We start from the raw sequence: 18322 nt of genomic DNA, 5'->3' as shown, positions 1-18322 counted from the left end.
TGTTTTGATTTTTGTAAAATTTGTAATATACCAAATACATTAGTTCGGACCGGTCTGTCGTTGTTATCATTTCGATCAAAACTTGGCGGGACGTAATCCGATTCATTGTTGTACTAACATTTTTATCCATAGGCGGGAATTGGGTGTAAGTTGCAGTTTTTCACCGTTTTAACTTTAGTAGTTTCTGCATCATATGACGTGAAATACGTAGATTTAAATGCCTCCTGTTTGTGTGTCCAAATCTCCCCATCGTAAGGGTGTTTGCAGAATTTGAACCAACAATATTAATTTCGTTCTCATATGCGATTTTTGTTTAAAACCGCATTACGTTATTATGAAGTCTCGCTAAACGGTTAGTAACAAAATAAGTCCAGTAATTGTTATCAAAATTGGTAACAAAACGCGTAGATAAAACAATACTTCGCTACGTGACTTCTGACTTACTGCTCTACAAAAGAAGTAGCATTAAAATTTGTACATATTTTTGTCGCTGGCAAATGGTTAACTCAGACAATAATATGATTGGCGAAATAACTACTACCTATTCGTTAAAAAAAAAAACAGAAGAATAAGGGATGCACTAATTTAGAAGCAGATCAAATACCTGATCGATATTTTGAAAAATGTCTGGTTTCACCTTATGCCTGCGGCAGTATTATTGTAATAATCAGTAGCTGAGATACAAATATTTTGCAATATTTACTATTCAATATAAAGGCTTCTTCAAAAGACGCTTTTATGTATCATTATACTCATATCTTTCATGTTTGTATGCATTTTGATGAGAGAGTTGTACGATGTACATGATGTACATGATTGTACATACGGTATATACTCGTGTTCTAGGTATATTGTGTGTGAGGAGGCGCGGCACTGCAGTGAATTGAACTAGTTGATGCATTAATTTGTATTGATGTTATATGTACGGTGCGATGTGACGCTTACTGTTCAGTCGTTACGTGTGTTCAGTCACTTACTTTTGTAAGAGGGGAAAGAGGACGGAATTTTGTTTAGGCTATTTAATACATTGATAGTTTTGTAAGTCCTCCGTTTTCTCCTGTCATCTGTGGGCTTGAAAATTTGTGAAGATAAATCCAAAGTAACTTTCTTAATCAATTTTGATTAAATTAGTAATTACAGTAAGCGTTGCATTGCTCCAAAATCATTTTGATATAATATTGTACTCTCTTTGTAATAATCGAATATATTTGAATCCAATTAATCAACGTGTCAATAAGTTTGTAATCTTTGATCGACATATCGATGTTTTTACATTTATACCTACATTGTAAGGTAACAAATTCTTAGGATTAACTCTATTATAAGGGAATCAATTCCAGTTTTCATAATGGTAACTTTTCTTATTTGTCGTTGTATAAGTTAGTAGATAAGTATCGATATTATAGCTGTGACTGAGGTTACTCGGACTCGGCGCGAACGTGCGAACATTTCCGATCGTAGCCGATCAGTGGCGATGTTACCCGATCGCCACGACACAACACACTTGCAATGCGGTAACATTCGACAACATTAACCTATTTTGCCTGCGTTACTTGCAACCATTTTTATTTCTATTACCTTTATTTTATTGTGTGTGGTTTTCTCAGTATTTTTTATCTCAACCTGGCTTACAAGTAACAGTGTAAATAAAACTTCAGTATGGCGTGTTTGTATGCTGTTACTTGGATCTATTGATTTGCTATTATCAACCTTATTGTCATATAGATACGTACCAAAATAAATGTCATCGAGAGCGACAGATTTTCTTTCAAGGTTCATGTGTTCTGTGCGCTATATATATTTCTATAAACATAAGTTTTTTGGTGTATAATTGATGGTGAAACTGTACTTCGTCATTTGTGTGTGCATATATAACATAATACCAATAAAATGACGTAACAAGACAAATACACGAACACAAATGATCAAGTTAAGTGTGATTGTTGCATGTGCGTAACGATAGATGGCGTTGTTTCGTTACGTGTCTGTATGATTCCTCAGTTTTCGTGTGTCTACTAATTTTGCATCCTTTTCAATAACTGCTAATTTTACTTTAATATTTATTCTACCGATGAATTATTAATATAATAGTCTTAAGTGTGTGTTTGTAACGATGTTAGGCTTTCGGTGTTCTTGTACTAATGCATGTATGTTCTAACTGTTGGCTTATAATGTTCTACCCCTAAGTGTTCACCTTTTACTTATAATACAGTTTATAAACCTCCCCATTTTCATTTAATATTTCAATAAGTTTCCTGATTTTCAAATTAAGATTAATTTAGAGTTTCAATTTGATTTTTATATTTAATTCATATCAGTCTTCATACCGTCACAATATTAGCGAAAGTATATTTCTATTTCAAATAAGTCAAACTATAGAAAGTGACGTTTCCCTCAATATTAAACTGATCTCATTTAGTTGTCACAACGTCATTTAGAATATCATCAGTAGAAACGTGTAATACCTGTGAGATCAGAATGCTAATCGACGTTCCTATGTGTCAGCGCCTACAAGGCTGAGAAGCGGTCCGGGCGCGAGGGACGAGAGGGACGAGAGGGACGCGAGCTGCGCGAGGGGCGCGGCGAGGGGCGCGAGGGGCGCGAGGCGCGCGGCGCCCGGCGCGAGGGGGAGGCGCGCGGGGCCGCGGGGCCGCGCGCTGACGCCGCCCTGGCGCCGCCTCTCGACGCATACCACGCGCGCAGATATAATGATATGGCGCCAAAGTGAGTACCACGCTTCACACACCCTGTCAATAACCTGCCTCACTCCTGAAATAAGTGCTAATCGAATCCCTAATACTATGTGTTTTGTATGTACAAAACCCTGAGGACATCAAAGCATTGGCGCGAGCCCTGGTTCGCTAAAGAAATTCAAGTATACCATCCTTATCTGTGCTCAGACTTAAAATCAATTTCCTAACACACTGTACTTACCCTCCTGATACAAGCATTAGTAAAGTAGCGTGTTATATCCCAAGGTATGATAACGTGATCAAGTTGCTCTTACTGGCCAACCGTCAGTACCAGTGAGTACTCCCTGTAACACACACTACTCACTACCCACTGCCCACTAACACTCACACTATCAGTATAACTTGTATTGCATCACTGTGCGGTGTGCACGCGTTCACCAACTTGTACACAACTTGACAACTTGAGCAAGTTTTATAAAACATTTGTTGTGCACTTATGTTTGAGTTATCTACTGTTACACGATATGGTGGCACTGTTTCACGTCTCTACAGCGAGAGGACAAGTCATTTATATTCTTGGAAAATTCTCAATTTTATTGCTAACATATTATTGAGTAATTAACAGCAAGTACCCGGTAGATGGCGCTCGTTAATGGGTTTCAGATCTTTTTTCACGAAATTGCAGGAATCGTTATTAATGGCACATCATATTTTCCTAATTACAAGCTTGAACTGTGACATAAATTTTAAAGAAAAGACTAGTGTACCTATATTGTATGTTCTCTCGCTGTAAGAGTGTATAGTTATGTAGTGTATGTGTATCACTGGGTGACACGCGGTGACGGCTTGTTGCAGGCACTGGGAAGAAGGACCTCCCCGCTACCACGGGCCTACTGAGTACGAGCGACCACCACCATACTACTATCCCGGACCAAAGTGAGTACATAACACTCTCGTTGATGTAGTCATCTAGATGTACGGTCATTGTACATAACATTTCAATATCGTTTATCGAAAGTTCTAGTATTTGGGTGATATTTTTTTATATGGGCGGTACTTATATCCCTCTGCACTGCGCCGCACCCCTTTTCTTTGTTCTAGCTCTGCCCATGACTCAGTACATCACCTCTGTAGATATCTTAGATAAATAGTAAAGCTGTCAATACTCCTTGCTGTCCAAATTTTTATATAAGAGCCCCTATTTCTAAAACTCGACTTACATGTCGTGTATCACCAAATTTATTTTAAAAGTCAATTGTAATTGTATACTAATAAAGTGGAATATTTAAAGTTGGGGATACCCGCGAGTGGCGTATTGCCGCCCCACCGCCCCCAGCCACGATGACGTATACTAGTGAGCTCCGCGCACTGTGAGTTGTGACGCCACGCCTAGACTTCACGGGGATATCATGACATACTCTAGACATAGCTCGCTCCTCACTCATCTGAACTATACTCATTTTATGTTCGTTATACATTGCGTTGTATGTGGAGCTAGGTATCAACGAGACTGTGTTATACACTACTGGCCTAATGAGCTTCCTTGTGTGTCTTATAGTCCAAGGTTGAAGCTCGCTCGTGTGGCGGTTTCGATTTTTGATTATATCACATCAGCATCATTGTGTTGGCATGTATTTTTGACATTCATTCATTTGTTTGTGTCGTTCGCCAGTGACGTACGTCATGGTAGAACATTTTATCTAATATACTTCTTTCTACTTTCAGCGATAGACAGTAAACTGGCGCTCACGGAACTCGACGAAGATCTGCTGAAATACTGAGGCGACTCCCGCGACGCTCCCCACGTGCCCGCCACTAACGTACACGTGCACGTACACGTTACACGTGCAACAACGAACACGTGCGTCTCAAACGTCACTAGTTGATAGAGAATATTCCATATTACAATAGTATATTTTAAATACGATATCCGTAATGTCTAGACACTGTATGTACAACACGTCGCCTGTGAGCGTGGCTCCTTAGATCATAGTTTGCCAAAAGGGTCGCCGTCTACGAAATCTCTTATATTATTAAGTAGTATAGTGTAATATAGTGCAGTGGCGTAGCTCTACCTTCTGCTCAGGGCTGTTCTCAAATATAACGCCCTTACCCAGTACCTAATCTTCAATGGTGTTTTCACACTGTAGTCTTGCAGACTGATGCAACATGTTGTGTAACATTACAGAACTGTGTGTAAACCACAGTATCCATAGTAATTGGTGTATAAGTGTAAGTGATTCCCGTGTGTCCGCTACGCCACTGGTCTGAACGGCTAGGATCACCGCGCGGTGCCAACGAACTTGTGATGACGGAACTTTAATTATACACTCGTAGTTGTAACGCATGTATACCTACTGTCTAATGTAATGTACTGTGTGAGTGTCTGTGTAATACAGCGTGTGTGTGAGTGTGCGAGCTCTCAGTCACAGCTACTGCCATATATCGACTGTCCAATGTTTTACGTGTTTTTATACCACTGCGTGTACTGCGCGGGGACACGACACTAACCAACCTAGAACTAATAAGTATCAAAATAGAGTTAATTAATAAATGTCTACTTAACATATTGGTGTGAAATAGATTCAGTAGCTCAAATTAAGGAAGATATTCAATAAATGCTGTGAGTCTCGTCTTTTTATAGTTAAGTAATCAGTATGAGTAAGTGTCCCCGCGCAGTACATCGCAGTACGTTTATATTTCGGCTCAAGAATATTCGTAGAATACGTTGTAGCGGTGAACGACCGCGATGGCTTTAAATCATTTACAGAAATCTTTATATGTGTTGTTTAGCGGCGTTACGAATACCGCACAAAAACTACCCACACTTTGAGATCTAAGAGATTCTTTTTATTTTAGTCTCTACGTATTATTACTATAGGTTAAGATTACACGTTTTTTCATTATTACTCTTTAAGACAACTTTGTTGAGTCTGTTATACTAAACGTTAATCTCTATATCGCTTTTAGAATGATGGTTGAGTTAAAGACTAGTGGAAATATCGTGTGAATTGTTGGACTGGCTTCAGAAAGCATCTCTGTACTGCTTGGAGTGAGTGTCGTAATGAAAGGATATAATGTGATAAATAAAGTTAGTAGTAACAGAGTCGATGTGAGAGTTGTCGTGAAAAAGCGATCGTTCTCGTCGAACGACACGATGTATGTAGTGTTGTCGTCCGGCGAGAGCCTACTAGTGGTAAGTTCACTCGTTCACACGTCACGTCACGTCACGTCACGTCACGTCACGTCGGCGAGATTGTAATGCATTTATATTTAATATCGTATGTAAGTACTACTACACCGTAGCGACTGTACGCGACTAACCACTCATGTGGACTCATCCTTACGGTTCAGTTGCGACGCTCCGACAGTGTACACGTTGCTTTTATCATAATTATTATATAACTAATACTCTTAAGTAACGGATACACTCGACGAGCGAACCTTCGATTATTATTATCATAAGTTTAATTTGCAATTTAAGTAAAGTTATTTTTATTTACGCTAACATACATTTTACGAACTATATTCTCAAACGCATTTTTTGTTCGGGCAACACCTATACTGTCCGAGCAACACTATTCGTTCGTAAAGTGTTGCTAGTTTAGAAATCCTATTTAGTATAATTTTGTGATTATTCAAATATATTGCAATTATTTTTAATGAGTTGACTCGGAGCGCGAGAATTAGATATTTTGTTTATACGTTATTGTGTCATATTAGTAAGTGCCGTTTGTTGTACCTTTGTGTGTGTGAGTGTATGTCATACCAAATATATGTGTGTGAGTGTGTGTGTGTGTGTGGGCTCCGGACATCGTAGAGTGATACCATTGTATGATGTTGCCTGATGTCGCGGAGTCCTGACACACGGAGGAGTGACGCAGCGACTGTTTCTAATCAATGCAATACAGAATTCGTACAAACTTACTCAACCTTGTCTCACTTGAAAACTGTTCTAAATTGTGTAGTCAATTAATCAAAACTTTCCCGTAATAATGTTCTATAGTGACCCTTTAGTCAGTCCTATAGTTCTATCTCACTTGTGTATGTATGTATGTATGTTTGAGTGCATATATGTGCGTGTGTGTGTGTGTCGTCTGCGTCACGAGCTGTGATCTCTGTGTGAGCGCTGTCCCCTGTCGCCTGCGCAGTGCTGGAGCGCTGCAGTGCTACACATGTACTCAATTTATATTATATACTCTACTAATATATACCTGTCGCTCGTATGTCACACTTGATACTAACTGCCGCGTAGAACAGACAGGGAAGTTTCGAAATGTAACGACTAGATGGCGCTACTGTGTCTACAGATCGTAAAACAATGCATTGACATTTGTGAAGTAGTCGACAACGACATGTAAGCAATACTGCAAGAATAAAGTTGAATAAATATAATATTACCTTTTATATAGTAGCGCCACCTACGTACAACTTTCGACGATTAGTGTGAGTTAGCAAAATGTTGTTAGTTTTAGTATAAAGGCCCGCGTGTTAGTGTCAAGTGTATTGTGTGAGCGCGTCGTGTAGCACTTAGTCTGTCCGAGTATGTCAAACGTAGTGAGAATACTCCCTGCTCACTTTTCCTTAGAGGACCTCCTTTTGGAGACCACTCGAGAACATATTCGATTATGTTGTTAGCTCCGTACACACTTACAACTGACTATGTTTTGTATCTATCACACTACTTGGTAATATATATCGATGATGATCGTAAACAATTAAGCTCAATATGTCGCATTATAATTATTGTTCAGACCACTAAATGTAGCTTGTAGGCATCAGCCGTGTTTGACGTGTCAATTCACTCAAAACATATTGTTTGTGTTGTAAGTGTGTGCGGAGGTAGTCGATGCTCAAGGTGCGAGTGCGGAGGTGCTCCCGCGCTACTACGTGCACGTGTGCACTACGCATTAGCTCAGCGCCACTAGTACATAGATATTATTTAGCCATTTTATATTGATTTATCGATGAGGTGCGACGTACTGGATATTATACTTAGTAAATGTTCTATTAAGATAGTCTAATGTAATTCCAATGTAATCTTCAAACAAATCGTAGTTGTAACCAAAAAGTAAGGTTTTGTAAGAGTGATAGGCGGCCGCTAGCGACACCTGGCGGCCGCGAGGAGTGCATCACCCAGCGTGTTGACGAGTGTAAAATAAACAACATTTCATTATCTCTTACTAACTCGTTTTATTTATCGTCCTAGTTTATTTTTCACCCTGGAAAATTAAAAAAACACATAGTTATGGGTTTACAGCGAATGAGATCAGGAATACGACATGAAAGGTATGTTTGGAACCGAAATATTAAAAAGACAGTTTGAAAATAACCAACACTTTATTAGCTAGTCCACTGGGCCAGTCGACAGCTGTTTACACTACACTACGACACTAGGTGTATAAATACATACGTATGCTAATAAATACTGTCTGGCTTAGCTCGGCTCAGTTCGGCCTCGCTCGGCTGAGCTCGGCTAAGTTCGGCTCAACTCGGCTCGGTGCAGCTCACCGCGGCGAGGGGCGAGGGGAGATCGGCGCGCTGTCCGCGGACTAGTGCGCGCTACTTATGCTCTGTAGACGTGAGGGGAACATTTTTAAACAATTCACTTTGCTAATAGTAGTTCTGAAGGGTTTTTTAGATATTAACTAGAGTGTAGTAGGTAGCAATACTAACAGATCCGGGGCGGCAGCGCGGTCCGGCGCGAGGTCTCGAGCAGCAGGCGGTCGAGCTCGGCGCGGCACGAGCAGTGCAGGAACTCGCGCGGCCGCACGCCGCGGAACACCTCCGCGATGGACGGCTTCACGTTGTAGAAGATGATGGGCTGCCCGCGCTGGTGGAAGTCGTCTATCAACGCCTTTATACCCTGCAATGTGCAACGACGACGTTATATGCTGGTTCTTTAGCATCGTGACCGGTGACTGAAGCAGTTATCGCACACCAGACATACCTTGGCGGCGGTGAAGTCGGCGGCCTGCACATGCGTGGCGTCGATGACGAGCGGCGCGGCGGCGGCGTGGCGCTCGGCCGCCTTGCGCAGCGCGCGCCGCACGAACTCGGCCGACGGGAACGACAGCGAGCGGTCCACCACCGCCACCAGGTGCTCCACGCCGTCACCCGACTGATACACACACACGTCAAGTGTTAGTTTACACATCCCATAGAAACGAATCTATATTTTCGCTACGTATACACAAAAGCTTTATTCCAAAAGCGAGATAAACTTGGACGACGGAACTCAAAGAACGCAATTGACAATTTTACACATTGCAATACTTTCAGCTTAGATTAGTCAAAATTTGTATCAGACTAAAGCGTAAAAAAGTTTCCGAAGGAAGTCTGTTTCGGATCGGATTAGAAGTGAGACTGTTGACTTTCTAAGAAGTTGTTGTGTAACACTCACGACAGCAGTGGAGACTTTGACGGAGGGCCTGGCGGAGGCGTAGAGCAGGAACACGAGGTTGACGGCGATGCCGATCACGATGCCCAGCTCCAGCCGCAGCATCAAACACGTCGCGAACGTCACCACCGCCGGGATTATGTCCAGCTCTGAAATATACACCACTATATATTAGACGAGTTATACGAAAATGATCCCATGAATAATTATTACCAGAAAGATAGTTTTTTCAGGTATGTAAACTAATGACCCACACTGGCCCAGGACTCGAGGACTAAACCCTCCCACTTAAATCAGTGGCGGTTATTATAATAAGTTTTTTAAATTAAAAAATAAAATGACATTAGACTACTTTTAATCAAAGCAAGAAAGCAAAAAATAGCTTTAGTGATTGTACTTACTCTTAGTTCTCCAAATAGGTTTGAAGACGTGCAGCTCCATCATGAACACGACGGCTGCGATGATGACGGCGGCCAGCGACGCCTTCGGGATGTAGTAGAAGTATGGAGTGAAGTACTGGAAAATTTATAAACGAAATTTATAGCAAATTCAGTGCATTGCGACTAGAGAAATATAGCTTTTGGTACTTTTGACTTCACGTTTTCACAATGTCAGCTTTAGTAACGACTGTTGTTAATTAGAACTGCAGTGTGCAGATTAATTCGTAGCGCTTTGATTAGAGCCGGTATCTTGTTTTACTGTTCAGTCCACATCAATCAATATTTAAGCATGGTGGTAATGTAGTACCTGTAGCGAGAGCAGCACGAGCGCGCCGGTGTAGAGGCCGCCGGCGGTGGAGGCGACGCCGGACGCGTGGTTGACAGCACCACGTGATAGCGCGCCCGACACCGGCATGCTGTGCACCAGCGCCGACGCCATGTTGCACACGCCCAGCGCCACCATCTCCTGCGTCGCGTCCACGTACTTGCCCTCCGCTGCACACCACAATCACATTATATTAACAATTATATAAGCAAAGGCTTGTGGCTAAGCACCTTAACCAATGCTAAGGTAGCCAATATTGAAGGCATTTACGTTTCGCGAACAGTGCCTTAATTAGGAGGGAGGTAGCCTAGTGTACCTAATTGTCAGGAATTTGTAAGTACTAAGTTCCAAGCATCTACATAGGCATGTTCCCAAGTCATAACTCGATAATTGTATTCTGTGATAACACATTTGTGCCGACCACAAATGTGTTATCCCAGAAAATGGTTACTGCATGCATTCCTATGATAGGTAGATAATGCAAAAATCAATCAATGTAAAATACTTACAGAAAACTTTCGCGAGTGCGATATTCTCTAGTATAGAGAGTAGCGGCACGACGAAGATGGCGGAGCCGAGCGTGGACGCCATCTCGGAGAACGAGTACGTGTGGTTGCCCACCGTCGCTGAGAACGGCGGCAGCGAGATCTCGGGCAGACCTGGCTTCACCTCGCCTGTAACAGACACACATAAATAGATACTAATGGACCAGAATGAAAGCCACTTTGCATAAACTTGTCAGGATACATAGAAATCTTTTATTTATTTATTTTTAAAAGATAACTCCCGCACTAATAATTGTTCCGTGTGGGAATCGAACCCACGACCTCCCACGACGCAATGATAGCGGCGTAGCGACCTATACCATAGCGCCGCGGAGGCAGTCAGCAATAATTATTATATCTGTAGCATGTCACATGCTACAGATATAATAATGATGATGATGAAGTTCAAGTCACGTATCTTTACATGATTCCCTAACTAATTGCGATCAGTAAGCCTCACCAGTGAGCACGAAGGGCGCCTTCCTCTGCGTGTCGAAGTAGTAGGCGAGCGCGGCGCACACGAGCACCACGAGGATGTTCCTGGTGGTGGACAGGAACCACAGCGCGTGCGCCAGCGAGCGCCGCACGCGCGACCCGCCGCCCTCCGCGCCGCCCGACTCCGGGTCTCCCTTCGGTGACACGTTGATGTCTTTCACTTTCTGGAAAGGACATTATAGTATTTAATAATTGCTGTTTCACTGTTATCTAGGTAGTAGTTTACCTCTTTGGTGTAACGACAGTGAATGCGAGCCCAACTCATAATAACGGCTGAGAAGAGTAGTGCGATTCTCAATGATACTGTCGAGTATCAAAAATTTGACATTCAAAATGTACTACCAAAATAGTTCCTACAACGTCCTTTCGAGGCGCTGATCTGATTTTCGTACAACATTTTTCGACAGCTAGCCGGTTGTCGATAGTCGATATTAGTAGAGAGCTCGAGCTACAGATAAACTTATATTTAGTGTTAACTGTAAACATCTCGCAATGCTCTGAAGAAATAAAGAAAAAAGTTACTAAGAAAAAGCTTGAAAAGGAATGACTTAGTGCCTCAGAGGCTGTTAATGACCCGGGCAATTTGTGTTTGGTTTTCCATCCTGTGGTTAAAATATAACGATATATAATCCTTGTATTATAAAATCTTATATTTGATCATATATTTATGTCATCGGAATTCGCATGCATGACGTGAACTCAGGAATGAGAGGCATGTAAGGTCAGTCATCAAAACGAGCGAGAATTTCAATGTTTGGTAAACATTACGAGTGCTTATCATTTGATTAAACGTGCTGCTACTAGCGGTAACCAGGCTAGGTCACACGGATTTATATACATCGTAGAAAAACCTAGAACACGTGACAAACCAATCACAATTCTACTTCATCCAATTACATAATAAGCTTCGTTTGTAAGTATAAGTTAAAATTGTAACTAATTAATTACCTTAGGATATGGACGGTCATATTATCCTTATCTCAAACAATTGGACATCTAATTAAAGAAACAAAAGTCGCGGAATTGAAAAACAAAACTGTACCTAATACGTACATTAGAGACAACCGTACTGATAACACCACCAGTATCGTTGTGCGCACTGATCCATATAAGAGGATGCCTAGCAAATAAAAGCTGGTAACTTACCCTAAGCAGCAGCAGTACAATGATGCAGGAGATACCGAGCACGGTGTCCCACAGCCGCGTCTCACCGATGTGCTCGTACATGCCCGTCCATACCTGAGACAATGCGAACACGCAAATACATATACAAACAAAATAAATAACTCTTTCCCTGTCTCCATGGCGCAGTGGTTAAGGCCGTTACGCTGCTACCATTGCGTCGCGAGGTTGTGGGTTCGATTTCCACACGGAACAATAATTTGTGCGATCCACAAATATTTGTTTCGGGTCTGGTTGTACTTTGTGTCCGTCGTTTGTATGTTTGTTAAGTTCCCGCGACACAAGAGCAATTCTTAGTGTGGGAGGTGTCTTTTGAAAAAAAATCCACTACAGTCCCATTATTGAACAAGGGGACTCTTCGGAACGAGGGAAAGGTATAAGTAAGTGTACTTGTGTTATAATGAATTCCCTTTAAAAACTGACACCAAATGCAAATGATCTTTCTCTAAACATTGCCAAATGTCGTCAGTAAGTGGTTGAAGGTTAATAGAAAGCGACGCGGGCGCAGAGCGGCGCACTCGACGCAAAAACCAACTAAATTATGCGAACAAAAAGTGTGCGTAATTATTTATTACAATAAAAACTGTGATCGAATCTCGTAACGAAGTGCTTTTTTAACAAACGAGTTATGATAAGACTATTGGAGTGGCAAATTGGTTTAGTTAGAGACACTCGGAAACTAACAACGAGTTTATGCAAGAGTGAAGCATCTTGTCGCATTCAACAAATATAATTTGACTGTTTATTTAAAACACAACCATTGAAGTTGCTGTTTAACTGATTGCATAAATCTATCAAAATAAAATTCAATAGGTTTTTGGCGTCTTTTACAGACATGTAACAAACAACATTGGTGACATTTGAGAGCGTCTCGGTCACAGTCTAATTTCTAAATACAGCAATATAAGTTTAGTAGATATGCTGCTAAACTAACCAGATGTATTTGAACGTATGATTTCAGAGTTGTTTACATCCAGCATCATAACCATTAATAACAAGTCCATTGAATTGATTCTGAGGGTGTGTATGTGTATTCCTGTACACTGAAGGCTCTAGGCAGTACCTACAGTAGTCAGTCGTCAGTCGTCAGTCACAGGAAGCCGAGCGTGACGGTAAACATTACAATCAGCCGCGCGCTAAGAACATGACATCAGCTGCTTTATCTGACTGTATGTATACCGGGAACTGCACAATGCAGGTATATCTATCTACTTATTAGCTTTTAATTACGTATATGATTTAAGTAAAGAGGGATTCTTGTAATAGCTGGTCAGTAAGCATGCGACCGTTCATTACAGGTAAAGTGAATTAATAAAAATATCAACAACTTTCCCATAACTAGACTGTTTTCGACATCACCGACAGCTGGAGTGTATGAAAAGTGTACAACAAGAAACTCGCATACGACAAATCTGAAAGATCTTGTCTTCTTTGAAATAATTTTCCAATGTTTTGTATTAAATGTCACTCGTGGGAAAATTAATTATTCTCACGGTGAAACGCGAGAAAATTGTAGAGACTTCAAGCTTGAAGATGAACTGAAAAAATATGCAAATTATATGCGGTAGCAGAAACCAGCAAACATTTCAATCAATTATGAAAAGGACGCATGTTTAATCTCTGTAATGTGAGATACACCCTTTTGGAAACTATTTATAACCTGAATAGTAGAGTTGTTGGAAGTGTTTACCTGTAAGAACTTGCCCCCGGGGAAGCTGAGTCCGAGGATGTCCTTGACCTGCGTGGTGGCGATGATGATGGCGGCCGCCGACGTGAACCCCACCGACACCGGACCACTTATGAAGTCTATTAGAAAACCTAAGACAAACACACAACTTTGTAATTCAATAAGTCTTGTAGATCTGTACCTTACTACACACATAGTGCACAGGAAAGCAAATAATCATCAAATCGGGAAATAAGTTACATTACATAGTAATTATTACAATCCAAGCTATAAACAATGCAATTGTAAACATCATCTGCTATAAGACTTATTATTAAAAAATGACTAATTATCCCACAAAAACATTTCATGTTAAATGTTGCCAAGACGAGACCATATAGCTCGCACTGTCAAAAAGTAATCAGATCCCGTGTAGAGCCAAGTTTCTAACCCTACATGCCCAGACCTAAATCGATAAGCCCTAATTTCACACTCAAGTTACGGGGAAATTCTACAGCCATAGCTCGTACTGCGTTGTTCGTAGCGCGTAGCAGAGTTTTTACGCTATAATCTCGTAGGCGTGCAAACCTTGGACGTAACTGGCGAGATGGCCGCACGGAAAGAGTTTAGAAGATTGAATAGATTTTTAAGCTCAAGCCCATATGACGAATAGCAAAAAGTCCGTGCGGCCGACTCGCCAGTTACGTCCAAGGTTTGCACGCCTACGAGATTATAGCGTAAAAACTCTGCTACGCGCTACGAACAACGCAGTACGAGCTATGGCTGTAGAATTTCCCCGTAACTTGAGTGTGAAATTAGGGCTTATCGATTTAGGTCTGGGCATGTAGGGTTAGAAACTTGGCTCTACACGGGATCTGATTACTTTTTGACAGTGCGAGCTATATGGTCTCGTCTTGGCAACATTTAACATGAAATGTTTTTGTGGGATTTCATTTCTTTTTGTAGGTTGCTTATGATAGAAAGATAAAATGAGCGACAAATACAAGTATTTTTTTGTCGCTCATTTTTTCTTTCTTTTTTTGGGGTATATTTCTTGTGCATCTGAGATGCCTTTTTTTATAGCCCTACACGGGATCTGATTACTTTTTGACAGTGCGAGCTATATGGTCTCGTCTTGGCAACATTTAACATGAAATGTTTTTGTGGGATCGTAATTTTCTACCTACTATACAATATTCAAACCGTACGTAATCCTAAACTACTTAAGTTAAACCTATTAACAATGAAAATTAAACAATGACCTACGTATCAAATTATTCTCACTAAGTCGTACCTACATAAACAACTATAAACATATTATACCTACTAACCTATACTACTTAATTGCAAATACCTACTTATTCAATCTTTGAATTTCTTCATTAAATTTGTGAGAAAATTGCAAACGTAATGCTAATACTTTTTATCAATGAAAATTAAAACACTAGTATCTAAACCTTTACCTACTAAACTACTAACAATTAAATATTAGGCAAATGGTTTTTTTCTCCGCGATAGCAAACTTTTAAATCACCGAAATATTCCGAAAATTTTTCATTCAACGAGACAACCGTCAACGACGTCTGCCCTCGCGCGTCTGCCCGCGTTCGGGTGCCGCGCTCGCTGACGGGCCGATTATTTTTAGCTACTGCGCGGGGACGAGGGGGCAGGCGGCGGGCGTTGGCGCATACTATACTTACGATGCTTATGTTCAAAAGTATAGGTTGATTAATAATAAACACTTACCGAAGTGAAGTGTAGTAATATTATTCATATCTAAGTACTTATGGGTAGGATAATGTTTTGATTTGATGAAAAGTTTGTGTTCTATGTACTTGTGTATAATTTTCAGATCTCAAGCAGGAAATAGGGAATTAAGTTTCCCTATTTCAGATTTTTACCCCTCCGCGGCCGCATTCAGACCTCTAGCGTCAAAAGTTGCGGAAGTCTCGAACAAACTTTCACCCCTTAGTTTAAGGGGTTGGGGGGTAAAAGTTCCAAGTTTTAGGATTTTTTTGTTGTTTGGGTACTAATACTAGCTTACATACCAAATTTCAGTTTTCTAGGACTTCAGGAAGTACCTTAAGAATTTTGTTGATCATCAGTGAGTGAGTGACGAAATCGGGGTATTTTAGATATCAATAAAATCTAAAGTATAAGAGCTATGCAATTGAAACTTTAGAGGTTTATTAAGTCTACCACTGACATTATATCCTGAAAATTTTGTTTATCTGGTATAACCCAAACTCAAGTTATGAAGGTTCAAAAATACGACGAAGCGCTTCGAGAAAAGGTAGGTAGTGCCCTTGCGCTTGCGCTTCGCTTGGCTCGTCTTGGCGGGGGCACTACCGTGCCCCCAGATAATAAAAGAGTTGTCTTCTTAATTCCTAGTGAAGGCTCTTGTCCAGTAGTGGAACTTTAACAGTAGTAAGTCAGTAACAATTGCAAAATGTTAACGTTCATAATATGATACGATATTTATTTTTTATTTTTATAAAGACAACTCCCGCACTAAGAATTGCTCTTGTGTCGCGGGGACTTTTACAAACATACAAACAACGGACACAAAGCACAACCAGACTCGAAACAATTATTTGTGGATCGCACAAATAATTGTTTCGTGTGGGAATCGAACCTACGACCTCCCGTTGCAGTGGTATCGGCGTGGCGACCTAAACCACTGCGCCACGGATAATCAATAAGACAGATAATATAAAATAAGCTATGCAGATGATAAGCTAACTATGCCTAATTACACACACACACTTAGGTACTACTGACTCATGACAATAAACTAAATAGTAGACATTCTGTTGTGGAGAAATGTGACACGAGTTACTTGGTGATGACCAATATGAGCGATGTGTTTGTGTGTGTGTGCGAGGTGCGCACGCGCCGGTCAGGTGTAACGGTGGCCCTTGCCTTGTCCGCGGACATTGTCTTGTCTAATTGTATTCATTACCACGAGACATGTAGTAGGTACCTACTGTACTGTTTTTTTTACTAGTCTCAATAATCTCATTTATTTTCTTGTCTGCTGGATTATGTCTGAAAATCGTAGATCAAAGACAGTTATATTAATAAAATGGAGCATCAGCGATATCAGTTTCTTAGCAAATTTGAATCATAAGATTGAGACGGTATTCATAGATTTCTTTGACTATCTTTATCATATGTCATCACTTTTCGATTGTACCTAACGTAACATAGACAAAAGTGTAACGCATCAAAAAGGTGTAATTCTTAGAGTTCAGGTTTCTGGGTGAATAGTTTGATGCTACAAAAAGCTGTGAATAATTATTATTCTCTAGTAAGATACTAATATCTTTCGTGAAAGAAAGGAATATGGAATATCCCATAGCCGCTAGAACTAATCTCATTAGAAATTCGAAATAATGTAAATATTTTAGACGCGCAGTATTTGTTGCGCAAACATTGCAGAAACAATTAAAACCGTTTATCGAAACAATTAACGTCATAAATAAATATAAAAAAAAAACAAAGTTTCAAGTATTTACGCAAAGTCTGAGACTAATTCAAGAAAAATGCATAATTAACAACTAAAAACCTAAAAGGAACAATGAAATGGTGAATGACTTAGAGCAGTTTTAACTATTATCTCAAATTAGTTTGTTTTTGTTTCATCCAACATTTGTGAATACAATTGTACCTAGCATTCACTAGTTAAGTAAATCATGACTAAAGAACTAAACTAAAACATATTGTCAGCGTACATGTACAATCTCTAACTTATAATGAAGTGTTTGAACTGAATAATCAGTTGAAACAGTGTGTTGTATAGAGCTTCCAACTAACTTAACTGCCTCTGTGGCGCGGTCGGTAGTTTATGCGACTGCGGTGCGAGAGGTATCGGGTTCGAATCCTGGGTCGGGCCAAAAAGTCTTTTCTGAAATTTTCTGTTAAGAATTTCTTAGAGATTGCCCGGAGTTAGGAAGTTGAGGTCGAAGACCTCCGTGCCTCGGAGAGCACGTAAAGCCGTCGGTCCTGCGCCTGACCTCTCACTGGTCGTGTCGGTTATCCGTCCCACCAAACTATGAGAGTGATGGAATAGAGAGTGTACCTGTGTATTTAATTGTGCATACACTTGGATACTATAAACAAAGTCCTGCACAGATGGCCAGGTTCAATGAAACTGACCGCCGTAGCCGTATATCGGCTAGGAGGACATTGTATTGTATTGTGTATAGAGCTTGACATACGGACAACACGGACACAGACGGACAGACGAACAGACGGACACAATGAGTGAAACTCGACCACGTGTGTTGAGACACTGAACGAACAAACACGAGAACATTTCATTTCATGGTGTAAAAGTGCCGCCTGTGAAACACACAACTGTGTAAGGCTTTGTTAACATGTGACAAAATATAAGCGTTTAATTTGACCACTATTGGAGAAGGCAAAAAAAAGAAATGACCAGCATTTTTAGTTATCTTCGTGTGTTCGTCTCCGCGTGATTTCTTAATAAAAATCAATAATGCTTATTTTTATAAAATGTGTGTGATTGTAGACTTCACTATAACACATTTCTTCAGACTTTTTCGGACTTTTA

The 18322-nt window shown here is 40.5% G+C and overlaps 2 protein-coding genes across 6 annotated transcripts in view; one reads left to right on the top strand and one right to left on the bottom strand.

Annotated features, from left to right (window-relative positions):
• The window catches only part of LOC142975158 (prominin-like protein), a 61741-nt gene extending 53865 nt beyond the window's left edge, over nt 1-7876 (top strand). For 3 of the 5 annotated variants that reach the window (XM_076117878.1, XM_076117880.1, XM_076117877.1), the window contains 4 exons: nt 2506-2724; nt 3549-3629; nt 3985-4063; nt 4419-7876. In XM_076117878.1, the coding sequence (XP_075973993.1) occupies nt 2506-2724; nt 3549-3629; nt 3985-4048 (364 nt within the window). In that variant the 3' untranslated portion in view covers nt 4049-4063; nt 4419-7876. Of the gene's footprint in view, nt 1-2505; nt 2725-2978; nt 3027-3548; nt 3630-3984; nt 4064-4418 lie in introns of all 5 variants that reach the window. The other 2 variants (XM_076117879.1, XM_076117881.1) reach the window with 2 other exon arrangements.
• Nucleotides 7877-8014: 138 nt separating this feature from the next.
• The window catches only part of LOC142975157 (sodium-independent sulfate anion transporter-like), a 60575-nt gene continuing 50267 nt past the window's right edge, over nt 8015-18322 (bottom strand). Inside the window, exons 5-14 of the mRNA XM_076117876.1 lie at nt 13771-13898; nt 12045-12137; nt 10864-11062; nt 10368-10532; nt 9841-10028; nt 9495-9609; nt 9097-9242; nt 8644-8814; nt 8370-8559; nt 8015-8266 (exon numbers count right to left, since the gene is read on the bottom strand). Of these exons, the coding sequence (XP_075973991.1) occupies nt 8265-8266; nt 8370-8559; nt 8644-8814; nt 9097-9242; nt 9495-9609; nt 9841-10028; nt 10368-10532; nt 10864-11062; nt 12045-12137; nt 13771-13898 (1397 nt within the window). The 3' untranslated portion in view covers nt 8015-8264. The remainder of the gene's footprint in view (nt 8267-8369; nt 8560-8643; nt 8815-9096; nt 9243-9494; nt 9610-9840; nt 10029-10367; nt 10533-10863; nt 11063-12044; nt 12138-13770; nt 13899-18322) is intronic.

Source organism: Anticarsia gemmatalis, chromosome 8 (genome assembly GCF_050436995.1).
Source record: "Anticarsia gemmatalis isolate Benzon Research Colony breed Stoneville strain chromosome 8, ilAntGemm2 primary, whole genome shotgun sequence".
Lineage (NCBI taxonomy): Eukaryota > Metazoa > Arthropoda > Insecta > Lepidoptera > Erebidae > Anticarsia > Anticarsia gemmatalis.
The sequence above is the reverse complement of the archived record's forward strand: the minus strand, read 5'-3'. Positions and strand labels throughout refer to the sequence as shown.